This window comes from Thunnus thynnus, chromosome 21, assembly GCF_963924715.1.
Source record: "Thunnus thynnus chromosome 21, fThuThy2.1, whole genome shotgun sequence".
NCBI classification, from domain to species: domain Eukaryota; kingdom Metazoa; phylum Chordata; class Actinopteri; order Scombriformes; family Scombridae; genus Thunnus; species Thunnus thynnus.
This window is the reverse complement of record NC_089537.1, coordinates 26,458,819-26,478,979: the sequence shown is the minus strand read 5'-3', so window position 1 is coordinate 26,478,979 and position 20,161 is coordinate 26,458,819. Positions and strand designations below refer to the sequence as shown.

The 20,161-nt window shown below is 40.9% G+C and overlaps 1 protein-coding gene across 3 annotated transcripts in view; it reads left to right on the top strand.

Annotated features, from left to right (window-relative positions):
- arhgef4 (Rho guanine nucleotide exchange factor (GEF) 4) overlaps window positions 1-20,161 on the top strand; it is a 139,216-nt gene that overhangs the window by 116,342 nt on the left and 2,713 nt on the right. For 2 of the 3 annotated variants that reach the window (XM_067577655.1, XM_067577656.1), the window contains 9 exons: window positions 880-1,031; window positions 12,654-12,833; window positions 13,266-13,466; window positions 14,469-14,648; window positions 14,839-15,071; window positions 16,127-16,256; window positions 16,383-16,514; window positions 17,670-17,913; window positions 18,711-18,788. In XM_067577655.1, the coding sequence (XP_067433756.1) occupies window positions 880-1,031; window positions 12,654-12,833; window positions 13,266-13,466; window positions 14,469-14,648; window positions 14,839-15,071; window positions 16,127-16,256; window positions 16,383-16,514; window positions 17,670-17,913; window positions 18,711-18,788 (1,530 nt within the window). Of the gene's footprint in view, window positions 1-879; window positions 1,032-5,831; window positions 6,255-12,653; window positions 12,834-13,265; window positions 13,467-14,468; window positions 14,649-14,838; window positions 15,072-16,126; window positions 16,257-16,382; window positions 16,515-17,669; window positions 17,914-18,710; window positions 18,789-20,161 lie in introns of those variants that run through there. The other variant, XM_067577657.1, reaches the window with a different exon arrangement.

Here is a 20,161-nt window from a genome sequence, read left to right as displayed (position 1 = left end):
CTCAGGTCAAACTGTGTCACCTGAGAGGACCGGCAGGGAAGTGTGATTGATGTCTGTTCAATACAAAGAAATAATAGATATTAATTAAGTTAAGAGGGTGCATTACCCCTGCTCATACAGTACCAAGACACTGAAGTCCTTTCCAGCAGCAGGGGGGTGGTCAGATGATGAGATGATGTCACAGCCTGTGTTAGCCAGTGTGCCTGACTAGGTCAATGTGGTCTGGTTATTTGATGGCACAGTAACATAGAGCCACCGGGTGTCTACCCCCACCCCAAGCTCAGCTCTACTGTCACTGTCACTCAGAGCTGATTGTCCTGGCAGCCAGGGAGTGACAGTAATGACACACTTTTATTGAGCATGGTGAGACCTATTTAGGTGAAAGCCAATTTTTTTTATTTTAGCTATAAATCATGCCTCCTCTGATTTGATGGAAGTTCACTCTGATCCCAGCTATGTTTGCTGTTTATGAACACTGCTACCATTTCTTTTCATTACTGATTCATCTATTGATATTTATTATGGCTTTTATTGTGTCATTGTATGAGAGTTTGTTGTAAATTTCTCTTTAAGAATAATGTTAATTGGAAAAGTACTAACTCTTTGTACTTTTTCTGATATTTTTGGGAAATAGTCCAATTTAAATCCTATGTATGTGAACAGTGTAGTATATATAGTAATCATAAGGACAATGCCGACTAGCATTGATCCCCCACCTGCTTACTCATTTAGTGACTCGCTCAGATGGAGAATGCAATATATCAACTCGTTTAGCACCAGGTTCCAGGCTTAATTAAACACATATGTGAGTCAGTCCATCAAACTGTTTTTTGTCTTTGTCTCTCCTATGTTCTCCCCCTCCCTCCATGTCTCGTCCAGCGGTGGTTGTTCCTGACGGGGCGTCGGAGAAGGCGGGGGCTGGGGACGAGCTGGGCAGTGAAGAGGATTTGTTGTATGAAGAGTTCCGTGGCTCTGGACACCGCTTTGGACATCCAGGAGGAGGTGGAGGAGAACAACTTGCTATCAATGAGGTAGGCAATATTAAAGTCTACAATCTCCCCATCCCACCACCAAATAATGCGTTTCACCAGGGTTATAGTTAGAAACAGTGTGATTGGCCTGCAAACCTGAGGGATTTGGTTTAAATTGAAGATTAAAACAGCTATATGTAGCATTGTGTGATTATATTATTTTTCAAATGATCCTGATGGCATAAGTGTCTTTATCAAGTCTACCACAGAGAGGCACATCTTGCTGCTTGTTGGGCAAAGTTGCTGTGACAACAGAAAGCCATGCTCCTCCAAAACAATTACTGCAGCTTAAAAAACAATTTGGAGTCTCCACTGAGACAGAGGGGCAGAACTGGTGGACTCAGTCCCTCCAGGGAACAAAATAAATTGATTCATTGTTGTGACTAAATACCACAAATTCTTCTAAACCTCTCTCCAACTGTAGGGGAACAATGACCTGCCTGTCTGCAGATGTTGGGCTTTGTTAATGAGGACTGTTAAAATTCTATATGAGATATGAACCAACTTGTCCTTAAATCACTACTGTCACAGGGTAAGGTGAACTGAAGTGACAGGACATAAAGTAAGAAGCCTAACTATGAAATACTGTATTGGGCATATGCAGTCCAAATGCAGTGGTAGCAAGTGAAACAGAGCCCGGCCTCAGCAGAGCGCTGGAAATGGCTCTCATTGCCTTTTGGCTAAGAGGGGTGGCAACAACAAGCTCTGAGGTTGCTGGGTTATTTGGTTGTCATGGATACCTACACTGGATTATGCTGAGGCACAAGCTCAGTGCAATGTGATTTACAGAGAAGATACATGCACTCTTACAGCACCTCAGTAAAGCATCTTAATTCACTGACTATCTGTATCTACAGGTGTATTTGCACTGCGGGACCAACAGTCAACCATATAGTTGAGATGTCAGTATACTGTAGCAACCTCTTCGGGCCAAGAAATGTCTGTGTTACTCTTTCTTGACAAGCGTGGCAAGTTTTTCCCATATCAGTTCAGTCTACTGACATTACAGCAGCTGTGTCAGACAATTATTGTAACTTTCCAGAAGTGACCATCCGACAACCACATCCCTCCACACAGGGATTGGCCAGCTGTGAAAGACGGTGGGGTTTGAACTTCTCTCTCAAGTTCTCTTTTGTCATTCTACATACAACACACAACAACGAATGCAACACCATGAATGCCTTCAAGAAAAGACACTATGCATCATTTTCCCCATTTTAACAATTTCATGCGTGTGGTCCCTCTCTGTGACTGCAGGCTACTCGCCCCGCCTTCAGTTTACAATCACCAAATAATTTGGTAACTATTTATTCATTTAAATATGTAACTGCTTAAAGCTGTGCTAATGAATATTGTCTCATTAACAATGGAAAACTGAGAATTTTCACCAATTCTGGAGTTCCATTCAGTTCTAAGGAGCATTTTATTGTGTTTCACCTCATTGTTTCAGTTTTACAGCACATTTACTGTTTTGGCTTAGTCTCAGTGTTCTCATTAACCTCTTTACCATCAGCAGCAGGGAGCTGTTTGCTAATGTTGTATTGCTATAATATAAAGCTAATGTTGCTCTGTGTTTGCTGGATGTGGCAACTTTTAGCTAAGCTGTTTGTCAGAACTTTAAGATAATAATTAGATAATATTATTAAGATGATAATATGTCAGTGTTGTGTTTACAGTGTATTGTGCTGCCCCCAAATGGCCACAAATTCCATTCATGGAGGTTTAATTATAACACCATCATGTGGTCTATAAAGGCAATATTCACTAAGGACCTTCATACAAAACACTACCCACCATATCTGAAGTCTGATAAATGTAAGCAATAGATGGAGAGTTGGCTCACTCACATTGATCCATTTTGCCCAGACTTCAAGTTTAGATTCAAATAGACCAAACTGAAATCATGTATTTCCCATCCAGTCTTGATCTGGTGATTTTAAACATAAAATGTAGCTTTCTGTCACTGTGATTTAGCAGGTTTGATTCATTTTCAGCAACATCTGATTTTAAATAATCATATACCTTCATGCTAGTTTCAACCTGTCAGTGATTTCAGGCATGAAATCAATTACTTAGGGCCCTATGTTAACGATCTAAAGTGCATGGTCTGAAGCGCATGGCGCAAGTGCATTTAGGGTGTGTCCAAATCCACTTTTGCTATTTTAATGGAGGAAAAATGGTTGATGCGCCAGGCGCATGGTTTTAAGGGGTTGTTATGTATTTCCCTCATATATATTATGCCTAACCATGATGACATGTATTTTTTAAAATATGCTGACTGCATGTTTGTGTGCTGCTGCGCTCCTGTGTGTGTAACAAGCAGAGTGTATGTTGTGAACCTGCCTATGTAGGTGCATATTACTATAATGATAATGCGCCCTCAAAATAACAGTGAAACACTGTGCCATTGACTTCAGACCAGGTATTTGTTGGTTAATAGCGCAATCACTCTCTGCTGCCTCAAGATAGCAATGTGCCAACAACGAGCCTGACCACACCTCATTTTTTTACCAACACACCCATGGGTGCTCTGATGGGCGAAAGTGCATTTGCTATTTAAACAACGTGGTCGCTGGACAGGAAAATGACAACTGCGTCAGTCTGAAACTAACAAAGACACTTGTGCTGCACTTGGCGCCGCTTTGCGCCGGGCATAAAATAGGGCCCTTAGAGTTATTGTCTTCCACTCCCTCTGCCCCACTCTCCCTCACAGTTTTCTTCTTCTTCTTGAGTATTTGGCAGACAGAGTCAGCACTTTGCCGCCATCCTGTGGGTGACTGATGTGTGGTACTGCCTGTTATGTAGAGACAGCAGGGGTTAAAATGTGTGTCAGCAAATGGTGCTGTGTGGTTCTGGCAGATGGTCCTTACTGCACAGAGAGCAGTAGTCAGGCCTCATACAGGAGACTCACAAAGGTTTGATGAAATGTGAGCAGCTTATAAAGAGATCTGTGTGGATCGTTGGTTGTGAGGATTTTCTTCTTCGATCTGTTTCCTGAATGTCTGTTGAACACTGAATATTGTTAAGTTTTGGATGTTGGTAGAACAAAACTGGTGGTTTGAATATGTTACCTCGGGCTCTGGGAAATCATAGGCATTTTCAACTGTTTTCATCTGTCAGCTCCATGCTGTCTTGGCTTCATGTGGAAATGAATGAGTGTGTTGTAGATTAGTTGTGGTGAATCCACCTGCATATTGAGGTCAGGTCCATGGAGAGGTGGAACCTGGGAAAACAGTGGTTCACTGACTTCACCAGGTTAGTTGCTACAAGCTAGTTGAAACACAGGTATGATAATCATGGGAAATGCTACTGATAATCCACTGTAATTGAGAGGCATTAAGGAAAAATTAGAGGAAACATTAATATATAGTCAAGACAGTAAGTATTTGGACAGTTACACATTTTTTGTTCTTCAGGCTCTGTGCTTCAGCACACTGCATTGTAAATAAAGTAATTGATACTACATTAAAGTGAAAAGTCTCAGCTTTAATTTGAGATCAGTGTATACAACTATGTGGGAGATATAGCCTTTTTAACACATAGTGCCCAAAGTTTAGGGTTCAAACGTAATTGGACAGATACACATGAAGTCATATTTAATGTTTTTCTGACTACTATTATTATGGAAAGCACAATAACCAATTTCATCATAATGTGTTATTTGCGAGATGGATATGAATGTATATGAATGGAGGAAATGGCTTTATCTGCCTCCTTCTGAAACCACCTCAACCTTACACCCCTGCACATGTGCACACACACACACACACACACACACACACACTAGTCATTTCCCTTGGGATCGGTCCATTATTCTGCATGGTCTCCACCGCCCCCCCTCCCCATGCCTTTCATTCCAGCACCCCACCCCCACCCCCCCCCTCTCCCCCTCAGTGGTTGCTATGGCCCTGCCTCAACCACTCTCGTATCCAGGATACGCTGACACACTCTGCATCCTGATTGGCTGCTGGCTATACAAGGGTGGGCACACAAAAAAGGAAGGGAAGGAAGGGAAAAAAAAAAGAAAAAAAGAGGGCGATCCTGGTAGTTAGATGGATGGCTGAGGCAGCACAGCTCCAGGCAGAGCACCGAGCACCATTTTAGCAGGAGCTCTTAACGGAGAGAAAAGGTGGGCAGACACGAAGACAGAAAAGCAAGCCAGAGGGAGAACAAATGGCCGATTTGCATGCAAGGTAGAAACGACTCAGCGTATGTAGGGTAGAGCAAGAGAAGAGCGGGCCGGAAAACAAGAGGACAGAGGAATAAAAAGAAGAGACGAGGAAAAGACGGGGAGGCATGAGCCTGAACAGGAGAGACGCAGCATCCTGTCCTCCGCCTTTCATCCTGACATCCTGACCGAGAGAGAGCCAAGAGGAACGAAAGGGGGAAGAAAGACTAAACGTGGTGGAAGACAGATAGAAGAAAGAGAGAGGGGAGGTGCCTGTTTCTCAAAGAGGAGAAAGGGAGTGAAGGAGGAGGGGGGATGCACAGCACGTAACACACAAATAGCTTCACAACGCGCAGATTCACACACACACACACACACACACACACACACATACACATACACTGACACAAATAGGCACCCAGCCTCCACGGGCAGGCCGGGGCACCGCTGGGCATCGGCAAAGTGGCAGGAGAAGCAGAGGAGGCGACCGCCGGAGCCGAGCGGAGGAGGAGAGGAGTGCTAGAGAACAGCGACGGAGATACTCGAGGAGGAGGACGAGGGGACGTGGTTTGGTGTGGAGGCTCCGCGTTGAGGGAAAGGAGACGGGGGAGGGGCGGCGGCGCTGAGGAGGAGGAAGAGGAGGAGGCCAGGGGACTGATGGCTCGTGGCAGTGGCTCGGGGAGGTGGAGCAGGCAGAGGATGGGACTCCTCAACACCATGCTGCGCTGCAACCTCCCCCCAGAGACACAGAAGGTTGTGGTGTTCCTCATCATGATGCTGCTCATCATCATCAACGTGGTGCTCATGTTCCTTCTGGCCTTCCAGTAGAGAACACACACGCACACACACAAACACACACAAACAAACACACACACACACACACACACACACACACACACACACACACACACACACACACATAACACATGTTTCTAGTGGAGGAAAAGACTTGAAAACTGAAACAAAGAGAGACCCGGAGCAGAGGAGGACTGCCCTGTTGATGAGCGGGGCTGCTGGGATTGATGGGTGTCCAGCGTGGCAGCAGCAGAACACAGGTACAACCAGGAGGAGAGGCAAGATCATTTAGTGTGAGGTGGGCTGATGTGTGTACATGTGTGTGGATCAAAACATGTAAACTCTATATGAGCACAGGATCCAAAATATGTGTCTCTTTAGCAGCTTAATGCTCCACTGTGTTCACTAGCTAGTCTCTTACTGTGTCTGTCTGCTGTTTGCTGCTGGGCAGGTAGTGTACAGTGGCTTTATCAGAGCCTTTTCACTAAAAACAGCTGCCGCCTGCTGCTGCTGCTGCTGCTGCTGCTGCTGGAAACAATGCTGATGAGATTGCTGAAACTGAACCAAACATTGAAGCTGTGGGCCGTAAAACCAAAACAATGAAAGGAAAAAGGCTCAAAGGCTCTGTAGAGCTGAGGGGAACTGCAGAGTTTGTGAAAATTTTCACTATGAGTGACACCTTTCACGTTACGCAGAGTCATTTCATCCATTGTTAATATGGAAATATTCATGAGTGCAGCTTTAAGCAGGTGGTCCCTAACCCGCCAAGGAATCACAAGATGAATCTAAGTGGTTGTGAGGTTATTAATGGTGTAGCAAACAAGTAAAAATAAAATTCTGCTACAAAATAACATTTAGTTTCTCAAGTTTTCTCTAATCCTTCCTTTTCTTCTTAATGTGTAGTACAGTAGTGTATAGTCTTATAGGCCTCTGAAATGTATTGAAATGAAACAATTAGGAAAAATCGGTAAATGTATTGAATTTTATTAGACTGATAACAACTCAATGCAAGTAAGCAACAAAGGTTGGGGCCACTACTTTAGCTAACAAACCAAATTCCATTCTCTTACTGTGTATTGGGTTGAAGGTGGAAATCTCACAGACAGATATCCCAAAACCTCAACATATAAAACCAAAACTCCAGTATCTGCATGGATAGATACAACATGAGTAAAGTGAGAATATGAAAACATAATTTGGACGAACTGACCCTTTAAAATCCACACTAGTATAAAGAGAGCTTTCAGGTGATGTAACACACTCTGTGGCGACCCTCTTACAGCTCCTCAGCTCTTAGGTAACTAGCTGAATGTGGTCTGAACAGTTTCAACAGAACTGAATAGACATGATGGATTTGTTTCCTGATCTGACCTGCCTATTTTCTCATTGACTTGTGTAATAATCATGATAATAATTTAATGTAATATATTATGTAATATAAGTTAATATAATAACTTTGCCAACCAGTACAAGCTCAGCTAACCATTGCTGTCTTGTTGTCATCACTACAGTAATAGAAGCTAGTGTTGTTGCACTTTAACATTAGCTGCTGTTGCTAAACTGGTTTGCAGTATAGCACTTTGTTCAGGTAAACAGAGGTGATATCTCAGGATACAGAATTTGAAATGAGAGACTAGAGCTAAAGGCAAGACAGTTTACTGTCACAGTAACCTCCATGTGGAAATAAACAAGATGACTTTGACTGAATGGATCTACTCCAGTCCTCTCCCGTACACTTCTATCTCCAGCCTGGTTCTTCTAACAGATAGATAGATGGGATTATCTTAAAGCTATCATATGTAACTATTCTGCATTAAAATGTCTAAGAACAACTAGACCTATGTTATATACTTTGTTGAGTTGTGGACTTACATTAAAACAAATGTTTCCAACTATTTTCAAACCCAGAGAAATCTGTAATTTTAATCAAGGTAACAGTCCATTTCATTTGGTCATCTGTCAATGGTGTCATACCCCGTCTACCAAAGAGTATACACGCGCAAGGTGCATGCATTGGCGTTATTGTTGTTCGCCACAATGGCGTCTACCAAAGAGTATACACATATAAGATAATAGATCGCCGTTGTGGTTGCCCGCCATAAATTGACTTTTATTCAGTTGTAAGCCACATTTTTATGTTAAACTTTTTAGATCTCGGTTATTTTTAACTGTATCTTTTAACCAGATTAAGGATTTTAGTCATCAGATGTTTAGATCTTAAGTTATCAGAGAAACAAGCTGAGCAAACGTTAGGATCAGCTCGGCTAACAGCCCTTCCCGGACGTCCTCTTTCTGCCAAACAGCATCGGAGAAACACAGATTTTTTTAAGTGAAACTGCTTTATTTAGTGTTTTTATGGTGTTAATCCCCATTTACATTTGTTTTGGAGAGGAGGAGACCTCTGTGGATAATTCGGCTGCGGATAAAAAACATGTTGAATGTCTGTGTCTTAAGTTATCAGAGAAACAAGCAGAGCAAACATTAGTAACAGCTTGGCTAACAGCCCCTGTGTCTGCTGAACAGTGTCAGAGAAACACCGCTTTTTCATGTGAAACTGCTTTATTCAGCTGTTTTACCAGTTTTAATTTCCATGTATGTATGTTTTGGAGTGGAGGAGACCTCTGCGGATAATTCAGCTCCTGGTAAAGACCTGCTCAGAGAAACAAGCTGAGCAAACATTAGCATCAGCTCAGCTTACAGCCCCTACTGGACATCCTGTGTCCACCAGACAGCATCCGAGAAATACAGATTTTTTTACGTGAAACTGCTTTATTCAGTGTTTTTACCTGTTTTAATCACCAGATCTCTTTCTTCTGGAGAGGAGGAGACCTCTGCAGATAATTCGGCTTTCGGTAAAAACATCCTCAATGATGAACACTGAAGCTATCCTAACCCGGAGAGGCTGGTTGTTTAACAATGAAGACAACAACTCCCATGATCCCACGCTAACTCACACATCATCACACTCCGTCTTTTGTTACTGTTTTGATTGAGAGACCCCTAGTGGCAGAAATTACATATTGTGTGTTTGTGTGTCAAAATAGACACTTTGTTTTTTTGTGTCATTTTTGAGCATAAATAACATCAACACAAATACATTTTTTTAATAACAGATGCATCAATTATGCTCATAATGGGAGATATTATCGGGGAAATTATTGATAAATGAATATTGATGAATATCATTTTATGAATATCAATAAACCACTAATTGTTCTTTTCAAAGTTTACATGTAGAGATATTATTTGTGGGCAGAACCTTTATTTACCTTCATTTGAACTTATTTGAAGCAGATTTATATCAGAGACATTTATTATAATTTCCTCTGTTTAGCATATTTGATCATTCTTTTGTAATAAGCCTCCTTGTTTTCTGATTGGGTGGCGTTTAATTTGCTGTTGATGCAAACTCAACGCTTCCTTCATGTTTACCTGTTTCCTTGATTCTTCCTTCCCTTTCCTGGTAGGCTTTTTAATATGAAGCATTTCCAGGTGTTAGATTTCAGACAGTAGATTAACAGCATTCCATAAAACAGCAAATAGAAGCACTTGGAAATAATAAGCAAATGAAAACAGTATTTCTGTTTGAGGAGAGAGAGTGAGTGGTGAGTATAACATGACTTTGTTGTACTGATGAAATGAGTGCTGTGGAAATGTATGTTATGCTGAACTTATGGCCACTGATAATTCTTAACCCTGATTGACTGCCTGGTGTCCTCCTTTATTTTCTTGTAACATACAGTATAATGGCACACCTCTCACACAGATGTTTGTCTGATGTTCTAAATGAAACTGCCAAGAATACACTGCAGTTATAGTATAGCAACAATAGCAACAGTTGTGACAGTTTAGCTAAATAAGGGCTGTTAAAGTCAAATGCCTGTCATACTGGTTCACGTGCTTAATGTTGCTTGAGATTGTATTCCTGGAGAACAGCAGTTTTCTGCTTGTTGGTCAAACAGGAAACAGTCACATTAAAATCAAGAGAAAAGACAGTTGTCTCTTAAAATTGTCTGTGCTCCAGGTCAGCCTGGAGAGCTGATGATATCTCATGGTTATGTTTCTAGTGTTAATAAAATGTTTACAGCAGCTTTAAAGTGAAAGAAAATGTACACACTTTTCTTTTTTCCTTTGGTAAGTGGCTGCAGAGGCCACTCTGCTTCTTCATGTTAATGGCACTCGTCACCCCTACAGTACAGTTGTGTGCATTATTGTCTCATAACGGGACAACTTGTCATACATTGTCTCGTAGTTATTCTACTATAAAGAGCATTTTGAGAACATTACTTAAATACATCAGTTGACTTTACGTTACTAAGATATGAATTAAACCAGTTCATGAGCCCTGCTTTCTTGAGCACAATCCCCTCAGGGCCAGACCTGTTTATGTCCCACTCAGCTGTTCACATCAGGATCAGGGGGAAAGGTGATGGGGACACAGCTGCTTGTGTGTGTGTGTGTGTGTGTGTGTGTGTGTGTGTGTGTGTGTGTGTGTGTGATAATTTACCATTGCTGTTGCCATGGTGACTCTTAGGACGAGCTCTATGAGCAATGTCATGATTTTGGACCTGTTTACATCAAGATGTATTTAGTTGTTTACTATCGTAACATTTAATAACGGGATATTGTGGCGTCATGTAGTCACAGAGCAATCTGGAGAGAAAGACAGCAGAGAAGCACGATGTGTGGGTGTGTTGCTTAGCAACAGCCACATCGTCTGTTTTCCTCATCGCCATGATGGATCAGTGGAGCTGAGAACCAGATCACAGAGAGAGAAATAAAATGACTGTATGTCTTTAACAACACTGGTAAGGTGTTGGGAAAGGCATCCAGCTCCAGGAACAGATCCTGCAGAGCAGAGGGATGCTGGGCTGATGGTCCAGCAGGATTAGTGTTGCCTCTGCAGGAATGAGAGGCTGAACAGTATAATGGATGGTCTCTGAGGGGGCTGGGGCCATGTTGACGCAGTGCAACTGGCGGTGTGTATGAGGCAGTGTGAAATATGACCACTGCATTGTCTACATCAATAACACTGGTTCCATCTCCTCCAGGTCTTACTCTGTTTCTGCCTCCTCTTCCTCTGTCTCTCCCACTTCCTCTTCCTGCTACATTATCTCTGTCTCCATCTTAGTCTACTTAGTCTTCGTCTACCACGCATTGATTTCTCATGCTGCACTCAGACTTCAACAGCAATCAGTGTCTGCTCACCACTGCCTGCTTGTTAACCTGCTTGTTAAACTAAATAATAAAGTTTCAGTGAACAGTAGTATGCTGCTAGCATATGTGTGCTGAATTGAGGGCTTCCCTTTAACCTCATGACATTAAATGGACCTTCACTGTCCCAAAACCAGGTTTGGTACTAACACAAGTTAATACTATATTCCAAGGCACTGCACTGGCAGTATGCTGACTAATCTTACTAATTATAATACTAAATATGAATACTAATACTTTGTACCAAGAGGACATATGACATGTGCACTGATTAATTGCAATTTGGTAACTTTGTTGTAACACTAAATTTAAAAAAAAATGTCACAACTACAAAAATGTTTCTCTTATGTTCAAATTTTTTGCTTACTCCAATTCAGTTCAATTCAAATCAACTTTATTGTCAATATACTTTCACACAAAACAGTAGTTTTGTTCCAAGATGGTGCAACTTGCTAAAAAGAAAAACTGAAGAAGAAAAAAGAAGACAGATTTATTAAAAAAGTAAAATAAATAACTGTAAAAGCTATAATAGACAGACAAAGCTGCTGTGTCAGAGCATGCCACCATCCAAACCAACCTTTTTTTCTTTGTTTTTTCTGAGTACTTGCATGATTATTGCATTCGTTTTTCCAACTTTGAGTGGCTCCCTTATTTCTGTCACACATTGCATTACATGTTTGTGGCTGTGATAGAGTTACTGGGCTGTGTAGTACTTTATGTGTATGATGTTGATGTCACCCTTTAATATAATATATGAAGGCTCATCTCAATCTTCCAGGTGGTACAAAGTCTTCAGCTTTCTCCAGGCAGATATGAAATATATGCAAATTTTATTTCAAAAGCATGTTCAGCTTCAAGTTGCACTCAGCCAACTTCCCAATTAGCTAGCCATCAGTAATGGAACAGTGTTTCTTATATACAGAATGTATTTGAACACACCATTCAGATATATTTTTTTGATTTCTTTCCTTTCCCATGTCCAACTGTCCAAGTTCCCATGTCACTTTTGTCATGCAAAAGGGGGGGTTGCAATCTGCAACCTCACTGCTAGATTCCACTAAATCCTACACACCCACCTTTAAATGATGAAAATGATGTGAAAATGTGTCAGTGGATTCACTGTGAGGGGCGATGGAGAGAATCCCTCACGCTAACTATGGTAATTAATTAAGACTTTCAGCTCCCACTCACATCACGCAAGCATTGTGCCTCTTTCTGTAAATGTCTGAATAAAGCCCTAAAGAACATGAATGTTAAAGAAACCTCTGTCTGAATGACAAAAAGCCATCAAGGGATAGATGAAGCCAGCATATATATATATATATATATATATATATATATATATATATATATATATCTGGTATAAAGTCGTTCCACATGCTGAAACTAGAAATAATCTGAACTGAAGCCTGACCTCTTTTCCTCCTGTGGTGCTTTCTCTGCAGCTGATCAGCGATGGCAGTGTGGTGTACGCGGAGGCCCTTTGGGACCACGTCACCATGGATGACCAAGAGCTGGGCTTTAAGGCCGGTGATGTCATCGAAGTAGTGGATGCCACCAACAAGGAGTGGTGGTGGGGTCGCATCATGGACAGCGAGGGCTGGTTCCCTGCCAGCTTTGTACGGGTGAGACAAACTCTGCCCAGGCTAGTGGAACACACACACACTACAGTCATACAGTTTTTAATTACCCTGCTTGATTAATGGCTGCAGCTGGTGGAGTATTGGCAGACTGAGTAATATGAAGCCAACCTGTTGTGAACCTTTTTGTAATCTGCAAAATTAGGGATTTGGCTTTTTTTTTGTGGATGTTCATTAAAATTTGACTTTTCCTTTCAAGAACAAAAGAAAAAAGCCTAGACAGAATATAGCTTCTCAAAATGTTTGTGCTTTTTTCTCCTAATAAATCACTGGCACAGCTATATGCCAGAGGTTATTACAAAAAAGGAACTGCCTTTAACATTAGATTTTTGTGGAGAGAATTAATAAGAGGTGTAGGATTGATTGTTGGAGTGAAGCTGTGTCAGACAATGAATGTTACACTTGTGTCCTTGTCAGTTGCGTGTAAACCAGGATGAGCCCATGGAGGAGTATCTAGCTCACCTGGAGGAGCCGCAGGCAGGAGAGGAGGACCGGACAGGCCTAGGCTTGCTCTTAGGACCTGGTTTACCCTGCAAGGAACAGATGAGGACCAACGTCATCAATGAGATTATGAGCACAGAGAGAGACTACATCAAACACCTGAAAGACATCTGCGAGGTCTGGTTGTTAAGATACACATAAAACTGCAACTCACTGCTCTCTAAAATACAGAATGTACTCATTATTATTATTATTATTATGCACTACTTCTATTAAACCCATTCCTGTACCATGGCCACAGAGAATACTCTTTTCTGATTGGCTGACAGGTCTCAAACCACTGTTCTACTTACACTAGTAAGACACAGAAATGTCAATATCGATATCAAAAAAATTAACTTTACAATTCAAAACATTGGTTCTGTTGTTCTCTATCTCTTTTCATTGCCATGCTCCCCCTACATACTGTCTACCAAACATCCCAGATAACTAACAGAGGGCTAGTTATATCTCTTCCAATTTAGGTTTTTAACTAAATATAAATGCACTAATTGTTTTAAACATCAACCATGTAGATTAAAGAAAATGAACCAGACTGTATGAGAAACGTGCTGGCATGGCTGATGTTGGCATACTCATGCACTCAATATGACTTTGCCCTGATGTCAAAAGATTCTGGAAAGATCTATTGGCATTCAGGTTAATTGAACAGATTCTCCTCTGTCCAGCTACATGTTAACTTGAAAAGAATATAAAGCAAAAGTAAACAAACAGTGCCTTACATCTGCATTTCTAGCAGTTAACTGGACAAAGACTGTTACGGAATATGATGTGGATAACTGAAAGAGTGAATCCGAAATGGACTTACTGGCAATTGAGCTAGTAGCCAACAAAATGACACTGCTCAAAATAGATTGTAGCAACATTTAAAGACATACACAATCAACAACAAGAAAGCTGTGGTAATGGACATATAGAATATATGATTTCATTCAGGAAGAATAATGGACATTGTCTCCTCCCCATATCTGTCATTGTACTGTTATTGTTATTAAAATCTGCATATTTGTCATGTTCTGTCATGCTCTTGCCTATTGTCTACAAAAACCAGAAAACTAAATAAAACTTAGAAGTCAGTGTTTGTGCAGCAGGTTCTGACCCTGCCTGAATTTCTCTCAGGGTTACATCAAACAGTGCCGCAAGAGGACGGACATGTTCAATGAGGAGCAGCTTCGTACCATCTTTGGCAACATTGAAGATATCTACCGGTTCCAGAGGAAGTTCCTAAAAGGCCTGGAGAAGAAGTTCAACAAGGAGCAGCCGCACCTCAGTGAGATCGGCTGCTGCTTTCTTGAACATGTAAGCAGAGTCTTAAAAGTCAGAAGAAGTTGAATCCACAGGAGGAATTTTACAGTAGTGCTTTTTATAAAGATGTCAGGGGTGTTAGTGTTACCATACATTGTTGTGATTGCACACATTTAACTCTTGGTTGAATAATCTACCCAAACAATTGCATATAACAATTCATATGTCTCGTTGTGAAATGTAGCAAACAGATTTCCAGATCTATTCTGAGTATTGCAACAACCATCCCAACGCCTGCGTCCAGCTCTCCAAGCTCATGAAGGTCAACAAGTACGTGTTCTTCTTTGAGGCGTGCCGACTCCTCCAGAAGATGATTGACATTTCTTTGGATGGCTTCCTGCTCACCCCAGTTCAGAAGATCTGCAAGTACCCACTGCAGCTGGCTGAGCTGCTTAAATACACCAATCCACAGCACAGGTGACTGCAAACTCTTCTAGCTGTTCATGCAGGGGGGAGTTGGTGTACCCATGTGCCGATCATTTTCATTCTTTTCTCTAGAGGTAGCTAGCTGTATCATGGTCAGCATGGATGAATGCAGTTGATATCAATAATGTTGAGTGTAAAATTCTAGATTTTAGAAAGAAAGTGCACCTTGAGTTAAGATTTATTTTTTGTAATGTAGACCTTGTCTAAATATGAATATATAACTTCAGAGGATATGTTTGAATTCAATAATTCAATATTCGAATATAAAACATTGTATATGCCCACATATTTCAAAGTATTTACAGTTTTGCTGTCTATAAACATACAATTAGCACCTATGATGTGTCATAATAATAATAAAAATAACCAGCATAGCTACTCGCCAAATGCTGGTTATTACATAATAATATAATAATACATTCCTGGGCTCATGGAGGAGTACTCCAGTGAATAAATCAAAATCTGGAAACACTTTTCTACTTTTATTATGTTTGATTTGGGAAATTCCATCAATATGCACTTCATTAATAAATTATCTTATGGTATCACAAAAAATCTTATGTTGGTTCAAATTCTGTTTTTAAGGGTGAGGTCAACCTCTCCTGTGCTTCCTGATGCTTCCATTATCATAATATATAAGCAATTTAAATCCTCTTCAGTGGTGTTTTTTTTTAACTTGGGTAAAAAATATGACCTTATTATAGTCATAATATATACATATTTATGTTGTAGCATAAAGGATTAGTATCATGGATTTTGGGGTTGAAGTGAAGTTTAGATTATTAGGCTGCTTTCATTACAGTGTGTTACTACACTGAAAGTGTTTGTTGGATTGTTGAATGTACTTTTATAGGCATTTTTCACAGAAGACACAGAGAAAATAACAGGTATAAATAATAAAACCAGTGATGCCTATATTCCATTTAGCTTTAGTTCAGTTATTAGTAGCAACTGAACTTCTCCTGCCAGTCAAGTAGGTATAGTAAGTCAAAATGTCTTTCAAATGTCAGCTTTAGACCAACTGCATACCTCTGTCTGACCTTTAGGGACTACAAAGATGTGGAGGCTGCCTTAAATGCCATGAAGAATGTGGCCAGGCTCATCAACGAGAGGAAACGGCGCCTTGAGAACATCGACAAGATCGCCCAATGGCAGAGCTCCATAGAGGACTGGGAGGTGTGGCACCAGGCATATTTATTCTAAAACGGTTTCTCAGTTCGTAACATCCAGCACAAGAGCAACAGGGTTGAATAACAAGTAACAGCGGTGTGTGTGTGTGTGTGTGTGTGTGTGTGTGTGCAGGGTGAAGACGTGCTCAGCAGGAGCTCTGATCTCATCTTCTCGGGGGAGTTGACCAAACTGTCCCAGCCTCAGGCCAAGAGTCAACAGAGAATGTTTTTCCTCTTTGACCATCAGATGGTGTACTGCAAAAAGGTGCCTCAGCATTTTACACAATTTACTGATAACTGGATGGGAGAAGCCCTCTTCCTCCATCCTCCAATGGAGGAAGACCCTGAAGTATTTAACTGTGGATATTTGATTCATTTAAATAAGACAGTTGGACTCCTCCCAGGCTTGTTTAAGGTAGTATTTCTCAGTTGATGGGTGGGGCCCTCAAGGTGTGTGCAAAATACTTTTTGAGGGGGCCACAAGGTCATTTGTGAGATATGAACAAAGGTGGCCATGTTGGGAGAGAGACAGAGAATTTACTGCTAATCAACCACAGTTACATGAACACCCAACAGCAGCAAGGCGCAAATTTGTATCAATGTAGACTTTATTCGTGCCCACATTTATGCAAAAAAAAAGGTGAAAATAATGACAGAATACAAGTTACGAGAACCCATAGTGGTGAACTAAAATTACATTTTTGTATAACAGCATGTAGCTCAAATCTTCCTTTTGTTAGGCTACCTGGGCAGACATGAAACAAACCTCAGCATGACCTCAGAGCTGAAACAGATGAAACACATTCATTTTACAGTACCATTACAGTACCAAACCTTTACATTCAATGAATGAGAAAGTGTGTCCAAGCTTGTGACTGGTACTATATATCTGCTTGGGTATCCCAATAAACACATGCCTGGACTCCTGCACTTTTTCAATATGTCTTAGTTTAACTAGCAGCCACAATGTCCAGGGCTGAATTAACACACTAGCAACAATGAACCCAAAGACCCCTCCATGTCTTCAAAACTTTGTGCACTGTGTATTAGTTAGCAATCAGTCATAGCTTGTGGTGACGCATAAATCTATTGAGGGAAAACAAATAACTGAAAGAAAACCTGATGTAAAACTCAGGAAGAAAGCAATCAAATTTCAACAAACTAACTGCCACACATTAAGGGTGAGATGATCTTAGCCTCTTTACAGTACCAATCAAAACTTTGGAAACACTTTATCATTCAAGGGAAACAGGTTCCTGGTCAGTAATCCAGCCTACGATCCCAAACTTTATATTTTATCATATGATAACTTATTATTAACATGATCAATTGTCTGTCAATCAGTCGATGTTGATTGTTGCAGCACCTGAAAGCAGTCAGGTGTTTAATATGGGTGTGTCCACCACCTTCATCGTTACAGGACCTGCTGCGTCGGGACATGCTGTACTACAAGGGTCGGATGGACATGGACCACATGGAGGTGATAGATGTGGAGGACGGCAAAGAGAAGGAGTTCAACATCAGCGTGAAAAACACCCTGAAGCTGCGGTCACTAGCCGGTGATGAGGTCCACCTCCTGTGTGCCAAGAAGCCTGAGCAGAAACAGCGCTGGCTCAGAGCCTTCGCTGACGAGAGGAGGCAGGTCCAGCATGACCGCGAGACAGGTCAGAATACTTTATGCAGAAAAAGACTGCTTTGATAGTTTGCCCTTTTTGGTTAAGTGATGAAAAAACGCTGTGAAAGCCCACATGCATGTCACAGCACACATTTCTGGAGCCGGTGATCTTCAAGATACTACAGCTGAAGTTGTCTCTAACCTCTCAGCCTCGCCCCCCCCCCCCTTAAAACCACCAAGCTGGTTCTATAAACTACTATGAGATCTCCACCCTCTTTTCTACTCCCTCGACTACATCTGCATTAATACTTAAACATGCTTACTTGGCGGTGTGGTAGGAAATGTAGGACTGCCAGCAGTGGATTTCTATGATGCTGATCCAAAGAATAGACAAGCAGAAAATCAGTGATTCCACCTCATCTCCCTTCATTACACATGGCCAGGCTTCTGTCCTGAGTGCTGTTGTTCTGTATTATCAGACTGTGGCAGTTTGCGCTAAACAGTCCCTAAAATTATATGGTTTGTTCTTTCTACAGTCTCTGCAGATAACTGTGAAGAGTAGGTGGAATATTCATGACACACCTACATCAGGTTTAACACACCCAGCACTGATTGGAGAGCACACAAAACCACAGCATTATCCTCTGTTACTGCCAATTTACTGCTGTGAAACTAAAGGCCACAATGTCATATTACCACCAGGACAATGATAAATTATTATTTATCATTCATATCATATGTTAACCTTGTTTTTGAATTAATTCCCTCAGACAAATATCACCACAGATGACAGATTTCTAACTGATTCCATGTTTAAGAAAAAAATATTTCTTTTTTGCTTCTCAGGCTTCTCACTCACAGAGGTCCAGAAGAAACAGGCCATGCTGAATGCCTGTAAAAGCCATCCAGCTGGGAAACCCAAAGGTATGCACCCAAGAATTCAGAGAGTGGCAAATCATTGGATTGCACAGACTTGAGTAGTTGCAGATGAAGCATTAAACACCTGTACCTGAGTCTTCCTCTTTATTGTATTGTATCATATGTTTTATTTTCTCATGTCAGGGAATATAATAACCCTCAGATCATCTAAAGTCTCAGTGTTATACCAGATTTAAGATGTCCTCCTTTTCTGCCTGGACCACCCAACTATGTATGATGCATGAGCACTGATCTATAATGCATACAGCAGCACTTTTTATTGAATTTGTATGTCGCCAGGACCTGTATTCTACAAGCATCTAGGAATCACAGTAAAGGGTCTACTATGACTAAAAATACTCCTCCTCCTTTAGAGCAGGACAGCAGAGTTATTTATGAAGCTTCCTACACACTCTCAGCAAGGAAGAGATCATCTTTAAAATGAAATATCATTTTTTTATGACACTCACTCTCTAGTTCTAACTGCTTCTACTTTGCTGTTTTTTCCATCACTGTCAACACTCCTTCCACTGATATTTACGATTAAAAGCACTCCGGCAGCTGAAAGGAAATCATGCTCCTCTTTCCCAGTAGACTTTCAATATGAGGCATCTGCAGGAAGTGTTGAGTTTCACTGACAGTAGCTTAAAAGTGATAGAAAACACTGCAAAGGAGAAGCGATTGGAAATAAGCAGTGAGTCAAAAGAGTATTTCTGTTAAAAAGAGAAACTCAGAGAAGCTGATCTAAAATGAAATGAAATGATGATGATGATGTAGTGTAGTTTTTGTATGGGGGCATCATCTTCCTGTTCCAAGATAAAACTAATGCAGCTATACAGGTTGTTGTATGTCAGTTTATAGAAATAATAACTTTTCTGCACTCATATGAATTCAGTTGGCATTCAGTTTTTCCCAGCAGTTCTTGTGCTGACTGAAAACAACAGAGGCAGTACAGATGCAGGACTAAACAGAAACGGGCCAACAACACAGTGTCAGACAGAATAATGAAGTGAAAACAAAATGGCAATTCAGTGTGATTATCAGACTGAAGAATTTCAGTAGCTCAAGAGAAATAATCCTCCCCTTTTCTGGTTTTTAACATCAGACATCTGCAGGAAGTGTTTCGTTTCACTGATAGAAGCTTAACAGCAAACATAAAACTGCAGAGCAGAAGTAATTGGATTTAAAAATTGAAAGGAAAAAAAATATTTTATGTGATACATTTTGTTTGTTTGGTTTTGGGTTTTTTTTTACTATTCTTTTGTAAGAAGCATCCTTGTTTTCTGGTGTGATTCTATTTTAGGGCCCTTTCACAACTACCTCATTCGGTCTGGACTTTCAGATTTTTTGATCTGAACCAAAAATACAGGTGTGAAACC